We start from the raw sequence: 26,611 nt of genomic DNA, 5'->3' as shown, positions 1-26,611 counted from the left end.
ACAATTCATACTTTTTCTCAAGGTTTCCGTCATGCCAATACTAATTAAAATAATAGTGTGACTCTCTCTAATATCCTAGCCTCAACATTTTGACTCCAAATACATTCCAAACTAAGACTCACTTTTTGTGCCAACTCAAAAATCAAGGACTTTACCAATCTTTGCAAATTATGTGCCCTCACCAACAAACCAAAGAGAGAAAGTAGTCCACACACTCAAATATAAGTTCAAGTATATTTTAAGGCCTCTCAAATCGATAGAATTCGCTCACTCTCACAAAAATAACTCATATGCCACCCAAGTTCATACAATAGGCTTGCCCGTAGTGTAAGACTCGACTAATTTAAGCTCGCACAAACTCGGATCTAGTAGGACTTTATATGTTGTAATGTAGGATAAGAGACGGGTAGGATATATTTGGAAAAATAATGAATAACCCTCCTAATAACTTTAATATACTACACTTCACTTTCAAACACCTTTTTATCACAACCAAATCAATGCCATGCCACGAACCAATACGCGATTATGCCCTTCTTCTTTAAGGATATCAGCACATAGATGCTCACTAGCCTGGATCAATATAAAAGAGGTGTACTTTATTTTATATTTTAACAATCTCCTTAATTTTGGTGTTTCCGGCTAGTAATGCATTCAAACATAACGCACCTTCTCGGCCTTCCTTTGGTTCGACTCAAAATCTAATCGATATCTCTCTTTACTCTTCTAGCAACTTAAGTACTTTCAAAGGTAAATGGTGAACAAGATTTGATTAAGAAAATAAGGGATATCCAGCTTGCAATTTGGGTGCCAAAGAAAAGGTTTATAGACTCAAAAGGGTTGACTATGGATAATATTAGCATTGGTAGGCAAAAGAGGCTCAATGGTCAATCAAAACAATGCCTATATCATCTCCTAGCCTTACGAGACTTAATCATTTCGCTTCGACTCGCACACGGGGAAAGTTCTAGACTAGCCCGGGATAGCACATAGTACAACTCAAAATTCTCACCTCATACAATGCACATGATCCAGTCAATATGGCTCAGACCCGACTCTCAAGTTAAAGCAACTAAGAACAGTCATCATAAAACTAAACCATATGGGAAGTACATAATATGAGTCAAAAGATGAGCCCAAGAATCTAAATAAAGTCACACATATTCTCTAGGCACATAATCAAAAGAATTGCGAGAACATTACTAAGCACAAATGCTCCAGCTCTAAGCCCAAATATAAAATATTTCATGAAGCACAATACTCAAGCTCTTCCCATTCCATTATCAGATTAAAACAAACAAAGAAAAAAAATCTTTTTATATTTTTCTTTAGACTTTAATCTCTCAAGAAAATTGTCTAGGAAATCCATCATCTGGCAAAGTCTATAAAGTTTTACAAATCTTGAGAAAAAACTACCTAAGAATACTCGGTTCAAGAAAATGGCATCTTCGGAAAGAATCATGGTTTAAAAAAAACCCGGGATTACGCCAATAAAAGTAATCCGAAGTGTTCAAGTGTGATTCAGACACTCTTTTGAAAGAATGAAGATTTTACAACTTAAGAGAAATTATATTCGGTTTGAGCCTCGATTCTTTATTTTGATATTCCTGTGGGTGTTTTGAGGCTTTGGATGATGTATTTGTACTTTTTGGTATGATTGGATGGGGTCCCAAGGGGCTCGCGTGTGTTTTGGATCATTGGTTGAGAAACTAGTTAAGGATTTGAAGTTTGATCATGATCAATATCGGGTCAAGATGACCTCTTTTCGGTATTTTGAGTGCGCGGGCAGGTTCTTAGAGTGTTTTATGATTGAAATGCATACATGGTTTGCGTCCGGGAGGTTCCGAATGAGTTTTGGGTGCTAAAACAAAGATTTTCTTATTGTTTTTCCCTAGTGTAAGTAATTACGAAAATGTCATTTATGTCCCTGAAATTTTCAGATTTCTTTTAAAATTTCAAAACATCATATCTCCCTCATTTTAAGGCCGAATTGGGAAATTCAAGAGGCTATCTTGGGTGTATTCTCGCAAAGATCATGTTGATATTATCAAATGAGGGTTCCGAGATCATCTAGGAACTGATTCGAGCTAGGATAGTTGTTGCATTTTTTTTCTTGTTTCGAAATTTAGTTACTTTTTCTCACAAGGTTTTGGAGCTCGATTTTGGAGGAAATTTTTACTACTTGGAATGGGGTAAGTATTTTTTACTAGGATTTGTTATTATTTCATGATTTCAGCCTCGATTATAGTGTTTGATTAATAATTTGAATTGGAGAAATTGAGGATTTTAGTAAAAACTTTCTAAAACACAAATTGATTGTTTGGAGGCTGATTTGAGGTCGGAATTGAATGATTTTGGTATGATTGGACTCGTATCGGAATGGGTGTTCGAAATTTATGAGTTTTGTCGAATTTCAAGGTACGCGTCCAGGGTTGACTTTTTTATTTTAGTTAAAGATCGAATCTTTATTATCCGAAATTATTTTCTATGGCTTTTATTTATTATATTAAGTTATTTTGGCTAGATTCGAGCAGTACGAAAGTAGATTTTCACGGGAAGGGCTTATTAATAGATTGATTTAGCTTGTTTGAGGTAAGTATCGTGCCTAATTTTGTGTGAGAAAAACTACCCCGTAGGATTGGGTTTAATTGTACTATGTGAATTATGTGGAAGACGTGTACATGAGGTGACGAGTGTATACACAGGCTTATTTGTGAAACTTGACCGGATTTAGACTCTTAGATTACTTATAGGCATTTAACTAAAGTTGTTATTAATTGTTCTACCTTTTGTTGTCAAGTTCATTCTTACGTATTTTAATTGAAGTTATTATTACTTGGTCGAGTTTCCATTGTCTAGTTTTCCCTTGTATGCATTGATTAGTAGTTGTTGTTATATGTTATTCTTTTCATAGTTGAGTTATTATCATGCATTTAATTGTAGTTGCTATTTCATGCTATCTCTTTCATTGTTAAGCTTATATTATGCATTTAGAATTTGAAGTTGTTATTTCATGAAAATATCTTCCTTGTTGATCTATTGAAGTTGTGGTTGTTGAAGAGCTATTAACACGTTTGTGGTTGAAATTTTTGTTTATTGGAATACCTTTCCTTCTTGAGTTATTTCTCCTTCATTTTGTTGTTATTAAGATTTTTGTACATATTGTGGTTGAGTTGTGGGCTATGTGTTGTGGTGATATTGGTATTGTTATTTTGGCAATATTGTGGCATATGGGCATGTGTGGTGCGAGTTAATTATTATATTGTGTTATTGATACGTATGTGATGGTATAAGGGTAGGTGGTGAGATAATGTGGGACTTATACGCATGTTTCTAGTAAGAGAATTACTTGAAGCCAAGTGGTAAGATAAGGGGGCTAAAACGTGTGTAGCTATTTCGGGGAAAATATTTTTAAAATAAATGCAAGGCTCACGCGGTGATATAAGGAAGATTATGATTGTGACTTGTGAAATGTGAATATGAGATGTGGTACCTCGGTGTGATTCTTGTTGTACATTCTACGGTGGAAAGGCTTGTTGATTTGAACAGTTATTGTTTTGTTTTCCTCACCTCATTCCATCCGTAATTTTGATTGTACTTGGTTATTTGTTGTTACTCTTGTGTTGGAACGATTGTAATTTCTTGGATGGGTCATGCATTCTATATGATTTGTTGTATTGTCTTAATGTTCCAATAAGTACCTCCGTTTTTACTTGGTGAATTGATTGATTGATAACAAGCTTTACTATATGTGTGTCTCAAAATAAAACTCGTCATCTCACTCTGTGCTTTACTATATTTAAATTGTTATCACGCTTTACTTTAAATGATTCTACATTTAATTCGTTAACTTATCTGATGTTTTATATTATTCAAAAATATTATTTTACTTACCTTAATTGATTTTTAAACTAAACTCATTTCCCCCTTTGATACCCTACTTTGTATAAATTGAACTTTATTTTACTTTATTTGAATTCTAAAACAAATTTATTATCTCATTTGATGCCTTACTTAATTCAAAATTGTCATTTTACCTTATTTTATTTAAATAAATCGATCGAACATTTTATTTGGCAATTGATGCAGATATAATGTATATGGTAGCACGTGGACTTTGCCGAGCGAAGGTGATTGATAATGTGGGCACGAGGTGCCATGTGTGTAAGATTCGGGATTGTGGCTTATGATATATGATTACGATTTGTGGTGCCTCGGGGTAATTCTTATTAACAGTCATGCGTTGGGGACAATTCGATTACTTGAATTGTCACTTGTTTCCTTGATTGATTTCATTCATACTTTATTTGTGTTCTGATTATGTTGCTGCTTTATTACTCGTTTACTTATGGTTGCTATTTGTGTTTCTATTATTCCATTGATGGTTTTATATTAATAATCTTTCCACTATTAGCCTTACGTTGATGTTCTTTTCATTGCTAGTTTTATGTTAATATCTTACACATGTTTTATGTCTAGTGAGTGTCTCGACTTACCCGTCACTACTCCACCGATGTTAGTCTTGATACTTATTATGTACCGATGTGGTGTACTTATGCTATGCTTCTGCACATTTTTGTGCAGACCAGGTACTTCTGATTGTATTGGTTTTGAGAGTTGTGTCCGCACTGCTGGAGACTTCAAGGTACACCTTCTTGACATTCGCAGGCCTCGGAGTTACATTCGGATATTATCTTTATTACTGTTTATCTTCATTTCAAAACACTATTGTACTTAGAGATTCTAGTTTATTTCAATAGATGTTATGACTTTGTACTACCGGTTTGCGGAAATGTATAACTATTGGTCATTTTCAGCTATGTATGCCATTTATAAGTTGGTGTTTAATGATTAAATAGTTAAAATTTGTTATTAACTCAGCATGTGTTAGGCTTACCTAGTCTTAGGGACTATGTGCCATCACGACGTCCTAAGTTGGAAATTTGGGGTCATGACATTTCTTTCGAGCCACATTCGGCTCCTCAGTAGCAGTGCCCTCAGTAGCACTCAAAACAGACAACTCTGCATCTCCCGGCTACTCAAAGTCTATCTGGACTCCAATGTGATGTACCTGTCTCAATCCACGAATAGCCTTGAGCATCACAGCGAACTGCTCTCGCATCCACAGATCTCTAGTCTCCTGTGCGACTAGCAAAGCACGGTCTCATGCCTTTAAATCTACTTGCAACTATTGTAGCGCTCATTCCATATCAGTGATGGATTCACCATGTCCCTTCTTTTGTAAAGTCACAGTCGATGGGTCCTGAACAGAGCATATATCATGGAATGCCAACTATGTGCCTCCACATATCTCATCATCATCCTCAGTCAACTTGTATTTTCCAAGTAAAGCAGTCAATGTATGAACAAAGTATAGCGTCCACATCATGTTTAGTTGATGGTTTCATTATGGATGGCTTAGCACTACCACCTGCTCCATGGCTTCGAGTTGGTGTTTTAGAGACATCCATATTACCTGCAAGGATACAAAATACATATTAGTATAATGTGTGACATTGAGTCATAGCTGTGCACTTGGCACTCCACACTTAGCCTGAAGGCGTAAGTATGCAAACAAGGTACGAGTGACTACTACATCTTAATTGCAATGATATAAGGCTACTTAGCATCATGGAAAATCAAGTAGTGAGGACGATGCACGAGTCGTGCCTAAGTCGGCCGCAGGTTGACATTCGATCAAAAATCAAAGCAATTTAAGTACAAAGACCCCCAAATGACTACCCTACCGTCAAGCGATGTTCTTATTGCCAATACAATTAAGATTACTACTTAGACTTCACAAAACTTATCAAAAATTGCATTTAGGAAGTTTGTCAAACACTTTGTATGCCAAGTTTTAGAGTTCATGGTTCAAATCAATTAGTATGTGTTTTGCCCTCACAATTTGAATGAGGTGGTGGGAATTGTAGTTTTCCACCTCATTATACAACGATCAACTAAATTTGGAGCAAAATATGATCCACAATTTGAAATTCAATTACTCTACCAAAAGTAACCATAACAAGAAAGAAACAGAAAAACACAAACTAACCTAAGGGAGAGTGGTCTGGGGCTATTACGTGGGGGTGGGGAACGAACATAAGACACGCAGAAGGGGGGTGGAAAATCATACCAGTTTGGTGAAGAGGGGTTTGGAAAACCTATGAGTGAAAGGGAGATAGGGAGCACGTACTCGGGTAGGGAACGATCGGGAGGAAAGAGGGAAATAAAAGAAAAACAAGGAGAAAAAAGGTTTAAGGCAAAAATCTGGAGAATGGAAAAGGAAAAGAAAAAATATTTTTTTTTTAAAAAAACTCGCAAAGTCATCCATGCCCCGGGCGGACTTTACTGCCCGTGAAGATTGGCCAGCATAGCTAGCGCATCAACTTACGCATGGCGCGCAGACGCGATCCCAGCTAGGCTTCTTTTCAGCTTTGCAAATTTAGCCCCTTTTGCCTTTTATCTCGATCTCTTCACCTCAAATCATTCTGATTTGCAAAATTCCATCCCTGCATCACTCATAAACATGTCAACACTTCAAACTTTTCAAATCAAACTAAAGAAATAAAGACAAACATAAAAATTGGATTGCCTCCCAATAAGCGCTTGATTTAACGTCGCGAAACGACAAATTACAACAACACCATGGGTTGCCTACCAGGAAGTGTCTGATTTAATGTCACAGCACGCATCGGGCTATCCCTTATCAAGTATCCTTCAAGTACATGGTTGAGATCACTTTATCGTCCTCACCCATGCCTTCATAATATTTTAGCATTTGCCAATTAACTTTGAACTTGCGGGAGCCATCTTTCAATGCAATTTCTACAGCTCCGGTAGGATGCATCTCTGCCACACGAAATGGTCCTGACCATCTTGACTTCAACTTGCCCGCAAACAACTTCAATCTCGAATTGTATAGCAATACCATGTCTCCAAATTTAAAATATTGCTCAAGAATATTTTTGTCATGTATCATCTTAATTCTCTCCTTGTATAGCCTTGTGCTCTCAAAAGTGTGGTAATGAAACTCATCAATCTCGTGCAACTCTGTGACTCTATTTGTACCCGCAACTTTCATATCAAGATTCAGTTGCCTCAATACCCTCAAAGTTCTATGCTCCAACTTCACGGGTAAGTGACATGCCTTCCCAAATACCAGTTTATACGGAGACATGCCAATTGGAGTCTAGAAAGCAGTGTGATAGTCCTAGAATGCATCATCTAATTTTTGTGCCCAATCCGTTCTTGTAGCATTCATAGTCTTTGTCAAACACTCTTTATTTCTATGTTTGAAACCCCCACTTGTCCATTCGTTTGTGGGTGATATGGAATGGCAAACTTGTGGCGAACACCACATTTCTCTAACAACTTTGTGAAGGCTCGGTTGCAAAAGTGAGTGCCTTCATCACTGATTGTTGCCCTTGGAGTGCCAAATCGGGTGAAAATGTTCTTTCTCAAAACACCAATGACCCCTTTACATCATTTTTAGGGAGTGCCACAGCTTCCACCCATTTTGAAACATAATCCACCACTACAGGTATATATTTGTTGCTATATGAGCTGAAAAAAGGTCCCATAAAATCGATTCCACATACATCAAACACCTACACCTCCTGAATTGCTTTCATAGGCATCTCATGTCGACGGAAAATATTCCCGGTCCATTGGCATTCATCACAACCCTTCACCCAGAAGTGTGCATCTTTTAACAATGTCGGCCAGTAGAAGCCCGACTCCAACACTTTTACAATTGTCCTTACTCCTCCAAAATGGCCACCATACGGGGACGCGTGACAAGCCTGTAAAATAGAAGATTGGTCTGTCTCGGAGATACATCTTCGGATCATGCTATCAATACAAATCCTGAACAAATAAGGCTCTTCCCAATACTACATGTGACAATCACAAAAGAACTTATTCTTTTGTACAGAGGAAAGGTCACAGGGAACAATACCGCTCGCCAGGTAGTTTGCAGTGTTTGCATACCATGGCGCTACCTCAAGGCTTGTGGACAATAGTTGTTCATCCATAATCGTCTCCACGATATCTTCTACCTCAACTTTCTTCTGTGCTCCTTCCAGCATGGACAAGTGGTCAACCACTTGGTTCTCCGTTCCATATCGGTCACGGATTTCCAAGTCAAATTCTTGTAGTAGAAGCACCCATAAAATTATGCGTGGCTTTGACTCCTTATCAATTAAGTACCTGAGAGCATCATGGTCAATATAAACAATTACCTTAGCGCCTATCAGGTATGACCTGAATTTGTCAAATGCAAACACCACTACTAGCATCTCCTTCTCGGTCACTGTGTAGTTTAGTTGGACACCACTTAAGGTTCTACTTGCACAGTAGATTGGGTGCATGACCTTCTCTTTGCACTACCCAAGAACTGCTCCCATAACATAGTCACTTGCATCACACATCAGCTCAAATGGTTGCTCCCAGTCAGGTGTATCTATGATTGGTGCAGTCACCAGCCTCTTCTTCAACTCCTCAAAATCTACCCTGCAATCATCAAAACATAAAGGGGTGATCTTTTTAAAGCAGTTTACACAAAGGGTGAGCAATCTTGGAAAAATCTTTTATAAATCTCCTATAGAAGCCATCCTGACCAAGGAAACTTCTTATTTCTCTGACGTAAGTGGGCGGTGGCAACTTATCTATCACATCAACTTTAGCGCGGTTCACTTCAATGCCATTACTTGACACTAGGTGTCCCAAGACTTTACCTTCCCGTACCATGAAATGGCACTTTTCCCAGTTTAGCACCAGATTAGTCTCCATACACCTCTTCAGCACTCTTCTCAGATTTACAAAGTAATCATTGAACGAGTTCCCCACCGCTGAGAAATCATCCATGAAGACCTCCAGTATATCCTATACCATATCAGTAAAGATGGCCATTATGCACCTTTGGAATGTGGTGGGTGCATTGCATAGGCCAAACGACATTCTCCGAAAAGCAGAGTTGTCATATGGATAGGTGAATGATGTTTTCTCTCTATCCTCTAGGGTAATAGAGATCTGGTTATACCCCGAGTATCCATCTAAGAAGCAAAAATGGAACCTCCCTACCAACCTATCTAACATCTGATCGATGAACACAGGGGGAAATGGTCTTTTCGGGTGCCCTTGTTCAATCTTCTGTAGTCCATACAGATTCGCCATCCCGTAAACATTCTTGTTGAGATCAGCTCATTGTTCTCGTTTTGCACCACGGTCATTCCACCTTTCTTCGGAATACATTGAACTGGGCTCACTCAGGTGAGATAGTAACATGTAAAGTCGAGTTAGGTCCCAAGAAAGCATACCTGAGGTGAGTTGGGAGTGGTTTCAACTTCAACTATTGTGGAACTTCAATTGATAGTTTAGTCGGAGGGGTCTTTCTTTCTTCTAAGTGTAAATGCTCGAATTAGAGCTCTCTTTTCCAGTACCCTTGGCTTTAAAGATCCAAAACCCACTCCGACAAGTCCTCACCATCAACCTCTTCTAAGTTCATGAGGCAGACTGCTAGAGGGTCTTTTGCATGAAGTGTCTCATCTTCCTCCTCCGTTATCACATCACTGCTTCAATTAGAGATCAATTAGCAAACTCATTGGGTCACCTCATGGACGTTTGCACATTAAATGTTATTTTTTCATTATTCAGTCTCATCTTTAGCTCCCTAGTTTCACAATCAATCAGAGTTCTCCCTGTGGCCAAGAACGGCCTTCCCAAAATTATGGGAATCTCCTCTTCAACCTGGCTGTCCAGAATCACAAAATCTGCAGGGAACACAAATCTCCCAACCTGCACAAGTACATCATCAAGTATACCTGATGTTCTCTTCACTATTAGATCAGCTAGCTGTAGTAATATAGATGTGGACCATGCTCTTCCAATGCCTAACTTTTTATAGATAGACAAGGGCATCAGATTTACGCTCGCCCCCAAATCACATAATGTTTTGTCAAAAGCATAGCTACCTATGGTGCATGGAATTGTAAAACTTCCAGGATCGGATAGTTTCTCAGCTACATGTCTTGTAACAACAGCACTACAAGTCTGATTCATTGTCAAAGTAGCTAGGTCTTGAAAGTCGAACTTGTGACACATCAAGTCTTTCATCATTTTTGCGTAACCTGGCATCTCTCGCAAGTCATTTATTAGTGGAATGTTCACCTAAATTTGCTTCAACATCTCCGTGAATTTTTTGTACTGCTCATCCTTCTGATATTTAGCCAACTTCTGCGAGAAGGGTGCTGGAGGTCGCTTCTTTCCTGTATCTTGAGACGATTCCTGCTCAAGTACTTTTTCCTTTGCAACCTCCTTTTCATTTCTTGGTTCCTATTACACCTATTGTACTGTAACCTTAGTTAAATCAGTTGATCCATCTACCTCAAGTGGTACCGGCACAAGTGTTGCAGTTGGTCGGCTTTCTCGAGCAATTTCTTACTCTAGATTAAGATCTCTACCATTCCTCAAACTTACGATCATCAGCTGTTTTGGGCATGGCTCCTTTGGGTTGATGTTTGTATCTGCAGGCAATGTCCCCTGAGGACTATTATTCAAAGCCATAAAGATTTTCCCCAATTGAATTTCAATCCCCTTGATAGCTAAGTCGTGTGATACTACCTTTCTTGCATCTGATGGACCCTTTCTTCCATCCTCCCGTTGGACCCAATGAGTTGTTGTAGCATTCCTTTAATTTTAAACAACCTGTCATCTTGTCTTGCTATATGTTGTTGTTGAGGTTGTTGATAAGCTAGTTGTTCATTCTGCTGATTGTATCCCTATTGCCTTTGATAAGGCTGAACATCAAAGGCAGAACTTGACCTTGTGGTCTCATTGCTCCAGGATTAGTATTATTGTTGTACTACTATTGTGCTGGCCTATACAGCTAATTTTGTTGTCCCCCACTCTGTCCACCTTGTCTTTGTCCCCCAAAGTTGCTCACATAGTTCATATTTTCATGGTAGTTATGGATGTCACTTTCACCGCTCTATGAACACACATATGGTTGCTTAATGCATGGTGTGCATAATCCTCCATTAGTCGTATCAACTATGTGTACCTGCTTTTGGACTGATTCATTAGTCTTCTTGGTGAGGATACTCATATGAGTCATCAGAGTGGCCATATTCTCGGAGATAGAGTTGTTCAAGTCCAGAGCTACTGAGTGAATGATAGGGGTGAGTACAATGTCTCTTGTCATCCATCCTGAGTTTTGAGCCATTTTATTGAGTAGGACCTTACACTCTCTAAGTGATTTGCTAAAACATACTCCACTTGCTAAAGCATCAATGTTAGCCTTCAAGATATCTGCTAGCCCCATGTAAAACCTCTGTCCCAACATCTGATCTGGAATGCCATGGTGTGGGAACTTAACCAACATCACTTTGAACGTCTCTCACATATCTTGCAGTATTTTAGTTGGTTTCTACCTAAAGCTCAATATTCATCAACATGCTTTGTAGTCTTATTAGGTGGATAGAAGATTTTCAAAAACTACTTGACTAATTCCTTCCAGGTAGTGATGGAGTTTATGGGGAGCGAATGAAGCCAAGTTTGAGCATCTCCAGTCACTGAGAATAGAAACAATAACAATCTGATTGCTTCCAGTGTCACATTCAGTTGCCTTTAAGTGACACAAATTAACAGAAAATTTTTTAGGTGTTGTTATGGATCTTTAATGTGAGACCCGTAGAATAGTCTCTTGTTATGTGGTAGATGTAGCATGTTATTCGTGATTTGAAATGATTCTGCTTGTATCTGAGGGACTGCAATTGCGGTTGCTATATTTTCAGTGGTGGTTATGCCCAATCATAAATGGCTGCTTCTGGCACAAGAGGTGCCATACCCTGATTGTTTGGGTCGTTCCCATTGTTTTTGTTGTTTTGATTGTCTATGACGTCACCCATGTCTAAATCAATTTGTTTTGTTGGGTTCTGTTGTCATTCGTCTTTCTTGTTTGTATGATTTAATGCCTTGAAAGCTTTCTCAGGGTCCGGTAATGCTTCAAACAATTCACCAGTTCTCGAGGAGTTTCTAGGCATGCACCTGTATCACACAAGACAACAAATTTCAGAATTTCAATGTAATGAAATTAAAATCAAGAAAGTTGACTAAACTAAGAATCTTAGCCATTCTTCTCACTGTAATTAATAACACTGTTAAATTCCCTGACGATGGCGCTAAAATTTGAGCGCGCCCAACTATGCCTCCTAAAAGGTCTAGTGGTTGTCCTAAATATAATTCGATTTACAAGTCCAGAGTCGAATCCTACATGGAATCATCCTACTAATCATAACTACTAGTTTCTCAATACTTGAAGTAATCAACTTCTAGAAAAGTGTTTTCTAACTAAAAGTGAAGTAATTAAAAGGTTGTAACTTTATTACTACTAAAACGAAGGATGTAGACAAGATTGGAAAAGTCTAGACTTATCATTTTCCCTATTGTCGGAGTCTTCCCCGCTACGCCTCCTATAAATTAACCTAAGTATTTTTTACCAATCATGAGCACTTTATATGTCGTAATTCTCTTCCGAGAAACTACAATAATTTACTAGACATATTCTCCCGAACTACGCTAGCTGGCACTAAATTACTACTCACTAAGATCATATCAAGGTTTCGTTATTCCTAATCCTTTCTATAAACCCTTCGTATTGATTCATCAAATACGTTAGGAGTGATTTTGTTCAATAATTACCTAAATATGTGTAAGGCCCCGTAAATGTTTTGCCAAGGAATTCGAGTTTTGTAGTGCCGAGGTAGGCTAATGTGTTCGAAGGTAGTAGTTAATCATCGCGATAAGCTTGATCGCTGCGGTATGAACTTTTTGGGTTGAAGAATGCAATGAGGAGTTGATGGAAATTTTTCGCAGAAGAAGGCAAATATGCGGTCAATTTCGCGACCGCAAAACCATTTTGCGGGGCGCATAATCATTGCGGAGTTGAGGAGAAAAATATTTTAATTTTTAAGGTTGTTTTGCGGTATAGTATGGATCGCACATCTGTTTCACGGTCTGCACTTCCATCACATATTTGGCATGAATAATTTTTGAGGGTGATTCTACAGTCCATTTCGCGGTCGCATAACTGGTCTGCGGACCGCAGACCTGGCCGCAGACTTGTCCAGGCCAGCCCAGTTTTTGAAGTTAATTTTGCGGCCCCTTATGCGAGCCGGATATCTGTTATGCGGTCCACTCTGCGCCTACAGAGTTGAGTTCAGATGGTCCATTTTTTATTTTTATAACCCGACCCCATTTTGATGAAAAGCCTTTGTGGCTCATTTTGAAGGCAAAAATCTGATATTTCTAGAGAGAAGTGAGAGTATCTTAGAGAGAGAGGGAGAAGACCTAGCAATTTTACTCATCCATTCTTTCCCCAATCTTCAAGAATCAAGGAAGCCATTCACTAAACCATCACCTATCCGGGTAAGTCCTTCTCCTAAGTTTTCATACAAGATGTTATGGGTTTAAGTATGATGTGGGGTTGGAGTTAGGCCATCTGTGTGCTAATAAGAGGTAGTATGTGGGGTTGTTGAACTATTTCGGGTAGTTTATTGTTGAAATTGGTTGAGGGACGAAGGGATAACCATTGTAGAGCTTTGTAGTCGATTTTGCATAGTAAGTGTTTGACGAAGTTCCCAAGAGAGTTATATCATGAGAATCCTTCCAATTAATATTCAACTTTTCCCCATTTTCCTATAGATTGAATTTTCTAAGAGTATTGGGATGTTGTACTAACCTAAGGAAAGCTCAAGCAAGGTATGTTGGCTAAACCTCTCTCTTAGACTCAAATTCCATGATGTTCCTGTAAGTTTCAAGTATGGTCAGCCCAGATTCCTAATTCCCATGTTCCGAGTTGTTCCTAATAAATTCGATTATCCCAAGTAAGCGTTGTGTTGAAAGATGCATATACTCAAAACGTGTACCAATTGCTCCTATCTTATTATGATCTCTTCTAGAATATGTTCAAGTATGGTTTATGTATTAAAATGTTATGACTTCAATTCGGGTCTAAATGAAAGTCTATTATGCTTAACTTGGAAAGAAAACTCAATGCGCCTAAGACTCATATTGCTCATATATATACTCAAGGCCTTGATTTCGAATGCTCTTGTTGTTGAAAATCTATAATGATGCTTGAAAGTGAAAGAAGTGAGTTGGAAATATAAAGTGCGGCCACCGTGCCAAGAATAAAAGTTATACTTGTGGCCAATAGTGCCAATAAAATGAAATGATGTGTGAAAGATTATGAAATGAGCCTTGATTCAACTGTTCCAAATCGACTCTGAAAATAGATTTGTCTAAAAGCTTATGTACTCAAGTCATGTTCAAATGTTGTTGTTTTAACTAATTCCTGTGATTTGAACCCCTGTTTCAATTTTAAATCACCATGCTATGCTTTGTAAGAATTTCTAATGTGTTTTGAGTTCTTACATATTCATGAGTTGAAATTGTGTATTGCCCTTTTGATGAAAAGTATGTCAAGAATAAATGGTATGTCACTCGTTTATGATTTTAACTTGTGCTTCGATTGCCAATCATTTTGCTCTAATTATGTGGAAAGAAATTCATTATGCTTAAAGCATTCATTACTAATGAACTTAGAGTTATGATTTCCATAATATTCTATATGTTGATGTTTATGATGATGACCCTTGAAAGTAAAGAAATGAAAGAGTGGAATATGAGATGCGGCCATCATGCCATGAATGAAGAATCATATGTGTGTCCAAGAGAGCCAGTGAAATAATATTGTTGTGAGTGGTTGAAAGTACTAATGAAGTTATATATGGTGTGAAAGGTTATGAGGTGAATGTATTTGTATTTCTGTTTTCTTTATGTGCAAAACAAAAATATTTTTGGGAGTATCATTAGTCACCGAAGAAGGGTAGGTTGAAACAACCTAACCCCGAAACTACACGTGCCGGTGTAGGTGTGATTGAGTGATAAATCCCCGTACTGATATGTTGAGATTGGTTCCCTTAAATGGGATGAGATTGATATGTTGATTTTTTCCCCTTGATTGGGATGAGATTTTTGCTAACCTTGGATTAGATGTCGACTCACATGGCACATGTGGGGAGATGATGTAGCCGATCGGGTCGAGATCGGATGCCATGCTGCGCACATGGTGGTGTTGTGGTAAGATGTCTTGGGGTGAGACGGCTTCGTCGATCGGTCTGAGATCGAACTCTGTGTTAAAAGTACGGTGGTATTGTGATTGGATGTCTTTGGGTGAGATGGTTTAGCCGATCGGGCCGTGCTCGGACTACGTGCTAAAACAACGGTGGTATATTGGTGCTAAAGATCTCCCAACCTATAATATTGAAAATTCCTTGAAAACGTATCTTTCTTCTAACTTGATGCTTTTATATTGCTTAAGGCTTTCATTAATTCTATGTTGTCCCTCCTTGTACTGTTACTCGATTCTTTGAGAGGGTGTTTACCCTTACATACTAGTACTATTCCATATGTACTAATGTCCATTTTGTTGGGGGCGCTGCTTTTTTAATGCATGCAGGTGGGTCCACAGCAGACGGCATCGCTCAGTGCTATAGGTACACCCTCTCCTCAGCTGACTTGGTAAGCCCCACTTCGTTCTAGGGTCTTGTATTTTTGTTCCTTATGTATAGTGTTTTGAGGTATAGTCGGGGCCTTGTTGCCGGCACTATCATATTACTCTTTTGTATCCATTAGACGCTCCTTAGACATGGTGTGTCTTGTATCTTGGTCTTGGAAAGTCAAACTAGAAATGTTGTATTTGTATCACATGTCCTACTTCAAACTATGAAAGTGTAATGTATTTTCGGGAATTGTAAATGTAGTAGCTAATGATAATGGAATTGGTGTTGTTCATGAAATCCTCTCATTGTTTAATTAATGGAATGCATCTTCACTCTATTCATGGGTAAGGTCAGGTAGAAAGCTTTTAGAAGGCTTGCTTGGCAAGGTTATCTCGGTTGAGCGCCGGTCACGCTCCCCCAGGTCGGGGCGTGACAAACTTGGTATCAGAGCCTAAGGTTTTAAAGTGTTTTAGGATGTCTCGGAGCCGTGTCTAGTAGAGTCTTTCTTATCGGTGTGTTGTCGACCACATCTATAATTTAGAGGTTACTTGGACATTTAGGAATGTCACCCTTCTTTGATACCCCAGATCATGCGATAGAGCACAAGATAGGAAGCTAATTTCCTCATCATGTCTCCTTTCCTGAGGAGGGAATGACCCCGCCATTGAATCTGGGGGGAGATTACACAAGAGTTCATTGGGAGAATGGGTCTGGCTGTGAATGGGTTAGAAGAACTAGTTGTTAGGGTAAGTGTCCTTGTTCTTATTAATGTCACCGCACCAACGAAAGAGGGTTGTTGGTACCAATAAGCCAGATTGTTTGATTTGTAAGAAGCACCACTTGGGGACGTGTTCGATGACTCCTGAAATATGTTTTGGTTGTAGAAAGAGGGGGCGCAAGAATAACAAATGCCCTACGTTGGTTACACTCATCCCGGTATGCCCGATATGGGGGAAAGAACATTTGGCATTGTGTTGTGAGTATGCTCAGGAACGTGTTAGGGGTAGCAGGCTTGGGCAATTCCAAAGGCCCACACAGCAAGCCGGTACAGAGATTGTTAATCCTACCATGGGGGCCTGGAGAAAGGATAGGGGGGATGCTTATGTGGTATGCAAAAAGGGTAAAAATCAGGTCAGTAAGGTGAGTCAGTTTACTAGACCTCATCCTCGTTGCGAGAAGTGTAGGACATGTCATTTGGGGTTATGTCACTATGGTACCAATATATGTTATGGATCTGGAGTCAAAGGGCATCAGTTAAGGCATTGCCCCATCAACCTAAAGTCACCAAGTAAGTCACTCCTTGCTACATCATTATGAACACCACATACCTTTCCTTGTTGTATACGTACATCTGCATTGAAGAGCCAACATAAATATGGTCTTAGCAAGTCACTGAATCACAAAACGTTGCATGTATCTACTCTTTGAACGAGATGCATTATTCGTGAAGCCTCTTTATCACAATTCTCTTACTTACAATCTCTTGAGGAACTGAGCTCTATAATGATTTCCTCAAATTGAGTCATAACCCTAGGTTAATACTTCCCGCTTGCTTCCATAAATTCTCAACCAGGGACTATACCTAATAAATTTCTTGTATAACCTTCCGATTCAAATGGGTAACATTTTCTCACTTGTGCAGGCACCATCATAACATTTACCTACATGGAATCGAATCTAATGTAAAGCAGCCTAGCGTGAGATCTTTCTTAAGCCACACTCTCTCTCCCTTTCCTGTGTATGTGGCTCATGTGGTTTGAACAGTCATTTTACTCCCTTTGTGAACATTATCATGAATCATTTTCACTGTCCGATAACATAAGAGCACATCTCAGCAACTATCATATGTGTGTGTCAACCAACAAGTCAATTGTCCACATAAGGTTCCTCTCAAATTTGAGATTCTCACAAATTCGTCATAGGAAGATCTTTCGCTTGCCCATATCAATATAACTTTCATGACCACTTAGATCATTCTGTAGTAAGTAGCTCACTTTGTTCCTAGTATTGTAGTTGCCCATGACGTGGCCTGGTATTGCAGTTTGAGATTTATTATAGAAAAAACATGTCCAGCTCATAACAAGTGTCCACTCTCTCTTTACACTTCTACAACATGTTCTGACTGTATTCCTTAGTTAGTGAATTCATTGTGCTAGTTTTCGACACTTGTTGGATAATCATGAAAGATCGCGTCCTTCCATATGTCGTTGCAACACTTCCTTTCTCATAAGGATCCATAATAGGCTCTCCGTCAAGACCGAATGCACTTTTGGGGTTATCATAGCATCATGTCTGCTTCTCATGTTTTCCCATCCTTCATTAGCCTCTAGGTACTTTTAAAGTCACAAGACCTATGGCGAACTCATTATGAACATTAGCAAACCTCCCATGATTATTCTATAGTGCCTCATTGGGTTCCATTATCTTTAAACACTCAGCTTCTCGAATCATTTACTCTACCATTGTCATGTGCGGAGAGTTTACTATCCTTAATATTCCACATCCCTGGGTGGATAGGAGTTTTATTTGCCTTTCTCCCCGGAGCATCATAATAACCATTAGAACCTCTCTAACCAATGCATGATTTAATCCTAAAATTAAGATGTCCTAGCTACATGGTTTCACTCGTGTATGGTTGAAGTTAAGTAGCCTTACCGCGACCTTTCCCTCCCCTCTTCAGGTGGATGTTTCAGATTTTGGCACATATCATGAGCATATTTATTTAAAATACAAGTTTATCTCATCTCTAGTCCTCTAATATAGGATCAACTATCGGAAAGGTTCAAGCTACCAAAATATCCAATAGAGGCTCCTTAGATATGGTGTGGGTTGTATATTGATCTTGAAAAGTCAAACTAGAAATGTTATATTTGTATCACATGTTCCACTTCAAACTATGAAAGTGTAATGTATTTTCGGGAATTGTAAATGTATTAGCTAATGATAATGGAATTGGTGTTGTTCATGAAATCCTCTCATGGTTTAAGTAATGGAATACGTCTTCACTCTATTCATGGGTAAGGTCGGGTAAAAAGCTTCTAGAAGGCTTGCTTGATCGGGTTATCTCGGTTGAGCGCCGGTCGCGCTCCCCGAGATCAGGGTGTGAAAATATGTACCCTTTTCCAAGCAATACATACTAAATAGGTATAGTCAATTGAGGGTCCTTCAATTAACAACAATAATTACGTAGTTGAACAAGTATAGAAAATTCAATGGCAAACTTATATTAAACTCAACGAAAATTCATCCTCCAAGAGGTTCCATCAAACCCTAGATAAAAGAGTTTAGCTACTCATAATTGTTTTCACAGCTACAATATTAGAATTCATAACAAATAATATAAAAAGAAAGAAGAAAGATAAAAACTCATTTCTGAATCTTCCGCCTTGCTCCTTGCTTGTTCTTGCCTTCAAAGATGTTGTGTAACCCTTAAAATGTTGTTATTTGATGTATTTATATCACTTAGGGTTGATATGGGGCAGAACCAATCAACCCAAACTCGGATGGAAAGCTGGAATCCGCATCTACGCTCGCGTGTCGTGCGCCCTTGGACGCGGATTCAGCTTATGAAATTCTTCCATTTCACAAAGCAACACGTGCCTTTGATTCACTTTACTATTTTGAGCCTTCAGATTTCTCCTTTTTTGCATCCATTTTCGTGCCACGCACGAGAATAGATGAGCTCCCAATCCGTCCATTTTTTTCTTTTTTGCAACAATTTAATATCTTGTGATCCATTATCATCTGAACTCACTCCTGCACACAAAAAATACGTAATGAGTATATTTCACTTCAAAAATCATGTAATCTCCTTAACTCACACGACAAATGCAATAAAACACCGTCAAAATCAAGAACTTTTGGTCATTTATCAAGGGTTAGCTCATATTTCACTATTTTGGGCTCGGCAATAGGCGATTTTGGAAGGGATTTTCCCTACCTCTTTGAGAGTAAGTGATTTATAATTGATTTTGATCATATATCTTGTTTTCCCATGAATTTATACACTTATTATGAAATTCAAAAGAAAATTTGAGGTATTTGTCTACAATTTAAGAGAGTGTAATTTAGGGATTTGAGTACCGATTTGAACTCGATTTTGAAATCTAATCACATATTTAGACTCATGAGGTTATGGGTAGTCAGGATCTATCCCTTGACTTGGGTTTTGACCATGTGAGCCTAAGTTGACTTTTGTTGACTCTTGGAAATTTGATTAAGAAGATTTACTATTTGGAATGGATTCTTATGGCTTTGTTTGACGTTATTAAGTTGTATTTGACTAGATTCGAGTCGTTTAGAGGTTGATTTGTGAGGGAAAGATATTTTAGAAAGTTAAAGCTTACCAAATGGAGGTAAGTCTCTTGTTTATCCTTGTAAAAGAGAATTCTCCACATAGGTGATCTATTTGCTACTTGTGATTGATTTAGGAGCCACGTATATTCGAGGTGAAGTGTGTATATGCATATCTAGGTCATGACCATATCTAGTAGTGCTAACTTGAGTTATGCCCTGTTTGGATTATGTGAAGTTATTATCTATGTTTCAAATTGATTCTAATACTATGTGATGATTCATAATTATGATTTAGGAGCATTCTTAAGTTTATGACTTGTTGAATCAGATATAAAGGATTATTTTTCCATGTTGAGATTTATTATTAATCCATAGTCTTACATTTATCTTATTTTCTCCATGATTTGGTGGTTATATGGCTTAATTGACTCATGTTAGATAATATGATTAGATTTGTGCATGCTTAAATAGATTATTGATCTGTTGTGATAAATTAAATTGCAAGATCGTCGTCTTTTAGCTATATGAGCTTTTACATTCTTATTGTTATGTCCAATGCTTCTTTATTATATTGGTTCATACACATATGCATGAGTTGAGATTTGGTTGTTGTGAAAAGTTGAGGATTTTGGCATTACATACACCATGAGCAGAAATTGATATATTGGTTATCGATCATTAATTGTTAAATGAACAACGCTTGGAGGATCCGTCCCTCCAGGGTCAGGTGATTACTCATGTTACTTTGGGCCCTACGTGTAACGACCCGACTGGTCGTTTGGCTTTCTAGATCCCTGTCCCCCTAATTAAGACTCATCATATGTGTTTTTACTATTTTATGACTTGCAGAGATGGTTAGTTCGGTTTTGGAAGGGTTCGGGCTGAAATCGGAACACTTAGTTCCTTAATATTGGCTTAAAATGGTGAAGTTTGACTTGAGTCAACATTTTGAGTAAACGACCTCGGAACCGAGATTTGACGGTCCCAATAGGTTTGTATAATTTTGGACTTGGACGTATATTCGGATTGGGTTTCGGATGACCCGGGAGCATTTCGGCGCTTAATATTAGAAGTTGGCCCATTGAAGGTTTTCAAGTTCTTTAAGTTTGGTTTAGAGTAGGTTTTCGTGTTTTCGAGGTTTGTTTGGGATTTCGAGCCTGGGAATAGTTCTGTATGGTGATTTATGACTTGCACGCATAATTTGGCATCATTCCGAGTTGATTTGATAGGAATCGGACACGCAGAAGTGTTTTTAGATGTTTTGAGTTTCATGTTGAATTCATGCATTTTGGTATTCGATTCGTAATTATTGATATTATTTTGTTGTTTCGATCGTGCGAGTGGGTCCATATCATGTTGGTGGAGGTGAGAGTATGATTGGATGGGGTCCTGGGGGGGCCCAGGTGTGAAACGGATTGGAATCGGACTCGCAATTGGCTTGGGGGAATTGTTGGTCCTTTAGTTCTGGTGCGTTCGCACCTGCGAGAGTTTGGCCGTAGGTGCGACCTCGCAGAAGCGGCCAAGTGGTCGTAGAAGCGGGCCTGAGGCTGGAGTTGGGTGGTCGTAGGTGCGAGGGTTGTTCCATATCTGCGCACTCGCAGAAGCAATCGAGGCTCCTCAGATGCAGACTTGGGTTGGTCGGTTGTGGGTCGCAGAAGCAGTAGGCATCTGCAGAAGCAAAGGGAGTCCACAGAAGCGGTCCCACAGAAGTGCCTCCCCGTCCGCAGAAGCAAGGAAGCTGGACGCAGTGGGGGATCGCAGGTGCGACCTTTTTTACCGCACTTGTGATTCCACATATGCGATCAAGTGGCTGAAGGTGCGGGAGTCGCTGGGCAGTGACGGTTTTTAATGCGAGTCTTAGGCCATTTTCCCTCACATTTCATTTGGTCTTAGGAAATTTTAAGAGAACATTTGAGGGGAGATTCTCATCAATATCCTAAGGTAAGTAATTCCCACTTATTTTCAAGTTAATTATGCAGGTTTTAGGTAGATTAAAATGGGAAGATTGTGAAAACTTGTGAGATTTGTGAAGAACCTAGGGTTTTGGTAGAAATGGAATTTGACCACGAAATTTGGTTTTGGAATTAAATAAAAATTATATATTTGAGTTCGTGAGGCTATGGATAATATTTATCTTCGAAAATTTCAGGAATCCAGGCACCTGGGCCCGGGGGCGAATTTTAGGAATCTCCCAATTTGGGTTGGGTAACTACTCTAATAGCTAAATTATGAAGTTTTGAGTATATATTGATTAAATTATGTAATATTTGACTAGTTTTGGATTGTTCGGCATCGACTTAGAGCTTTTAGAGCGGATTAGTGGACCGAAAATGAGCTTGGGAACGAGGTCAGTCTCTTGCCTAACCTTGTAAGAGGGAACTCATCCCCTTAGGTGCATTTTTATTGTGTATTACTTATGTGGGGAACTACGTACGCACTAGGTGACAAGAGTCCGTGTGCAGCTATATTCCATTAGATGTCCGGATAGTCTTAGATTCACATCATGCTTTAATTCTATGGTCATGCTTGTCATGCATATTAATTATCTTAAATAGAGTTGAGACTAGAGATTTTAAAGTTGAAAACTTCTAATTTAGATTTCTTATTTTTAGAAAGAATTGAGGAATACATAATAACTCTGAGAAATTCATGTCCTCTCGTGTCGCAAGTACTTCTGCGAGCGAGTTAAACATCTCTACTCTCATGGGAGCGGGCCATTCGCCTCAGCAATATAATAGATGCATCTATGGTTCGTGTCATTCGACCCTCGGCAGTGCACACAGTATTTTGGATCAGGTCGGACGACCTCTGCATAAATCATGTGTGATAATACTCAGAGCCCGATTACACTTGACATTATGTTATGGCTTGAGAGGTTATAATTTACTTAATGACCGAAGTTGATTTGGAACTAGTATGTGTTAGATGGGCATTTTGGAATTTACTATCAGTTAAAAAATCATTTATTCACTGCATGCTATTGAGTTATTTTTATTATTCAAATATTCCATGCCTATTTTGCATTTCTGTATTTTATTATTGGCCCATAGTAAGTGTCGATGTCGACCTCTCGTCACTACTTCTTCGAGGTTAGACTGGATACTTACTGGTTACATGTTGTTTATGTACTCATACTACACTTCTGCACTAATCGTGTAGGATCTGAGGCAGGTGCATCTGGTGTCCATTCAGGCACGCACCCTCGTTACCCCGAGGCTTAGTGGTGAGCTGCTTTCTGATTCCGTTCTGCAGCACCCGGAGTGTCTCTTTTGTATTTACTTTCTGTCTACTCTATTTCAGACAGTAGCTTAGTGATTTGTATATTCTACTAGTTGCTCATACACTTGTAACACTAGGTCTTGGAAACTTGCTAGTAGACTTTATGGCTTTTGAGCATTTATTTCACTGCATTTGCTCTTTCATTAGTTTTTGCTTTACTTTATTAAATTTTTCACTTCTCACTTATTTAATAAATAAAAATCAACCACTTTGAAATTTATAAAAAGAATAAATACACGACTAATTCACCGTTGGCTTTCCTAGCGACTACGTTGGGCGTCATCACGACCTATAAGGGAAATTGGGTGGTGTCACTATGAGCGTAGGCACCCGGTTTTCATTTTGGTGCTTGGTTTGGACATGTGGAATGTGTCAGGAACATGAATTTATGTTGTGAGGTATTGAGAGCATTAGGTTCATGTAGGTCTCACAAGTTATGAACAGGCCTAATAGAGTCTTGCGGATCAGTGCGGAGATGTCCGTACTTATCTTCGAGAGGCTATAGGGTGTTAGGAAACAACACTTTATTCATATCCTATCATGCAGTTGATGTTGTGCTAAGTGTCTTTCTCTTATTCTCTCACAGATGGAGAGAACGCGCACGGCAGATGTACCCGACCATGAAGGAGCAGTTGTCCCTGTTGCTAGAGGCCGAGGCAGAGGCAAAGGAAAGGCCCCAGCTCGTGGTAGAGGACGAGGACGTCCTAGAGTTGCTCCAGTTGTGCCACCAGTGAATCCAGTGAAGGATCCTGCTATTAAGGAGCAGGGCGAGGTGCCTGTAGCGGAGCCAGCCCCAGTGGACTTCATGTCTGAACCAGGATTCCAGGAGGCGATGGGCCGTAAGTTGCGGTTCATGGATTCTATGACTCAGGCTGGTTTATTTCTAGCAGACCCAACCATATCTTAGGTGGGATGGGGAGCATAGATCCCTACCGCTCAGGCTCCAAAGCATGCAGTTATCGTATATCAAACCCTGGGCACACTACCTGTGGGCGGAGCTCAGCCAGTTGCAGCAGCTATACCTGAGCCCAGACCGACTGCGGGCGGCGAGTCGCAAAAGCTATTGGATAGATGGACCAGGCTACATCCTCCTGTCTTTGGAGATGAGTGACATGAGGACCCCCAGGACTTTATTGATCATTGCAGGGATAGACTGCACAACATGAGGATACTGGAGTCCCACGGGGTGAACTTTACCACCTTTCAGCTAGAGGGCAGGACCCGTAAATGGTGACATCCCTATCTTCTCAGCAGGACAGCAGGTTCTCCAACCTTGACTTGGGATCAGTTCGCACGCCTCTTCCTGGATAGATATATTCTACCCTCTCAGAGGGAAGAGTTGCGATTTCAGTTCGAGCAGCTCTAGCAGGGTCTGATTTCGGTGACCGACTATGAGGCGAGATTCTCTAAGTTGTTTCGCCATACACTTTTGATACTTCCTACCAATGCAGAGAGAGTGCGGAGGTTTTTTGCAGGTTTGCACTCTGGTATCCAGGCCACTATGGCCCGAGAGGTTGAGATGGGGACCTCTTACGAGTTAGTTGTAGAGATAGCTCGGAGGATCAAAGGTGTTCGTCAGCGGAGATGAGAGCAGATGCCAAGGGACAAGCGGTTTCAATATTCTGAAGGGTTCAGTGGTGCTATGATTGGGGGCACAGGTCAGTTTGTGAGGGGTCAGTCTAGCAGGACCACATATCTAGTGCGGCCCTATTTTACGCTATTCCAGAGAGCGCTTACCGCCTGCCAGCTATTCAGGGTTCCTCTAGTGGGTATTTAGGACATCAGGGTCAGACTTTAGGTCAGCAGTCCACCATTCCGAGGGGTTGTTTTGAGTGCGGGGATCCTGGCAACATGAAGAGATTTTGCCCCAGACTCCGGGGCAAGGCTGTACAGCAGGGTCATCAGCCTATGATTACAGCACCAGCTACCGCACCAGCCGTCCGGTCGCCCAGAGGCAGAGGGCAGGTTGGTAGGGGCCATCTTAGAGGTGGAGGCCAGTCAGGTGGCGCTCTAGCTAGGTTCTATGCCTTTCCAGCCAGACCAGATGCAGTAGCCTCAGATGTCGGGATCATAGGTATCATTTATGTCTGCGGTAGGGATGCTTCGGTACTATTTGATCCAAGATCTACATATTCATATGTTTCATGTCTATTTTCTCATTTTCTAGGTCTTCCTCGCGAATCCTTCGGTGCTCTTGTTTATGTGTCCATGCTAGTGGGCGATTTTGTTGTTGTGGATCGGATCTATCGGTCCTATATCGTGACTTTCTGTGGTTGTGAGACTAAAGCAGATCTTCTGTTGCTTGATATGACCGACTCTGAGGTCATCCTAGGCATTGACTGGTTGTCTCCATATTATGTTGTCCTTGATTGCCATGCCAAGACTGTTACCTTGGCGATGCCAGAGTTGCCTAGATTAAAGTGGAAGGGCTCGTCCGTTAGTGCACCTAGTCGGGTTATCTCTTTTCTAAAGGCTCGGCACATGGTCGAGAAGGGTTGTTTGGCTTATCTAGCTTATGTTCGGGATACTACTACAGAAACTTCAGTGATTGATTCAGTGCACGTGGCATGGGAGTTCTCTGATGTGTTTCCTGCTGATCTTCCAAGCATGCCACCAAATCGTGATATCAATTTCTGTATTGATTTGGCTCTAGGTACCCAGCCTATCGCTATTCCACCGTACCGCATGGATTCGAAAAAGTAGAAGGAGTTGAAAGAGCAGCTTGAGGAGTTGATAGCAAAGGAGTTCATCAAACCGTGTGTGTCGCCTTGCGGTGCACCTGTGTTGTTTGTGAAGAAGAAAGATGGGACTATGAGAATGTGCATCGATTACTGCCAGTTGAACAAAGTTACCATTAAGAAAAAGTACTTGTTGCCGCGTATTGATGCTTTGTTTGACCAGTTGCAGGGTGCAAAGGTGTTCTCTAAGATTGACTTGAGAATGGGGTATCATCAATTGAATATTCATGATTCGGATGTTCCGAAGACGGCTTTCCGAACTAGATATGGCCACTATGAGTTTCTAGTGATGTCCTTCAGTTTGACTAACGCCCTGGCGGCATTTATGGACTTGATGAATCGGGTGTTCCGGCCATATATTGACTTGTTTGTCATTGTCTTCATTGATGACATATTAATCTACTCATGTAACATGGAGGAGCACGAGCAGCATTTGAGAGTGGTGCTTCAGACCTTGCGAAAACAGAAGCTATATGTTAAGTTCTCCAAGTGTGAGTTCTAGTTGGATTCTGTGGCATTCTTGGGGCATGTTGTATCAGGCGGGGGTATTAAGGTAGATCCCAAGAAGATCAAGGCAGTTTAGAGTTGGCCTCGTCCTACCACAGCGAACGAGATCAGGAGCTTCTTAGGGTTAGCAGGTTATTATAGTCGGTTTGTGGAGGGCTTCTCATCCATTACAGCACCTTTGACTAGATTGACCAAGAAGGGTGCTCCTTTCCTATGGTTCGACGAATG

At 39.9% G+C, this 26,611-nt stretch overlaps 3 protein-coding genes across 3 annotated transcripts; 1 reads left to right on the top strand and 2 right to left on the bottom strand.

The window, feature by feature from the left end:
- Positions 1 to 6,706: 6,706 nt before the first annotated feature.
- Positions 6,707 to 7,177, bottom strand: LOC138910715 (uncharacterized). Its single transcript, XM_070201879.1, has one exon. It carries the CDS (start codon positions 7,175 to 7,177, stop codon positions 6,707 to 6,709), a length of 471 nt encoding a protein of 156 aa, XP_070057980.1.
- A 2,271-nt stretch (positions 7,178 to 9,448) lies between these two features.
- On the bottom strand, positions 9,449 to 10,059 carry LOC104095086 (uncharacterized). The gene is made up of 2 exons (XM_009601133.2): positions 9,611 to 10,059; positions 9,449 to 9,569 (listed from the first exon to the last, which is right to left on the bottom strand). Exons 1-2 carry the CDS (start codon positions 10,057 to 10,059, stop codon positions 9,449 to 9,451), a joined length of 570 nt encoding a protein of 189 aa, XP_009599428.2.
- A 14,673-nt stretch (positions 10,060 to 24,732) lies between these two features.
- Positions 24,733 to 25,841, top strand: LOC138910708 (uncharacterized). The gene is made up of 3 exons (XM_070201878.1): positions 24,733 to 24,796; positions 24,886 to 25,212; positions 25,306 to 25,841. Exons 1-3 carry the CDS (start codon positions 24,733 to 24,735, stop codon positions 25,839 to 25,841), a joined length of 927 nt encoding a protein of 308 aa, XP_070057979.1.
- The last annotated feature ends 770 nt before the right edge of the window (positions 25,842 to 26,611 follow it).

The sequence above is a fragment of the Nicotiana tomentosiformis genome, chromosome 1 (assembly GCF_000390325.3).
Source record: "Nicotiana tomentosiformis chromosome 1, ASM39032v3, whole genome shotgun sequence".
Taxonomy (NCBI): Eukaryota; Viridiplantae; Streptophyta; class Magnoliopsida; order Solanales; family Solanaceae; genus Nicotiana; species Nicotiana tomentosiformis.
This window is presented reverse-complemented; position numbering and strand designations above follow the sequence as displayed.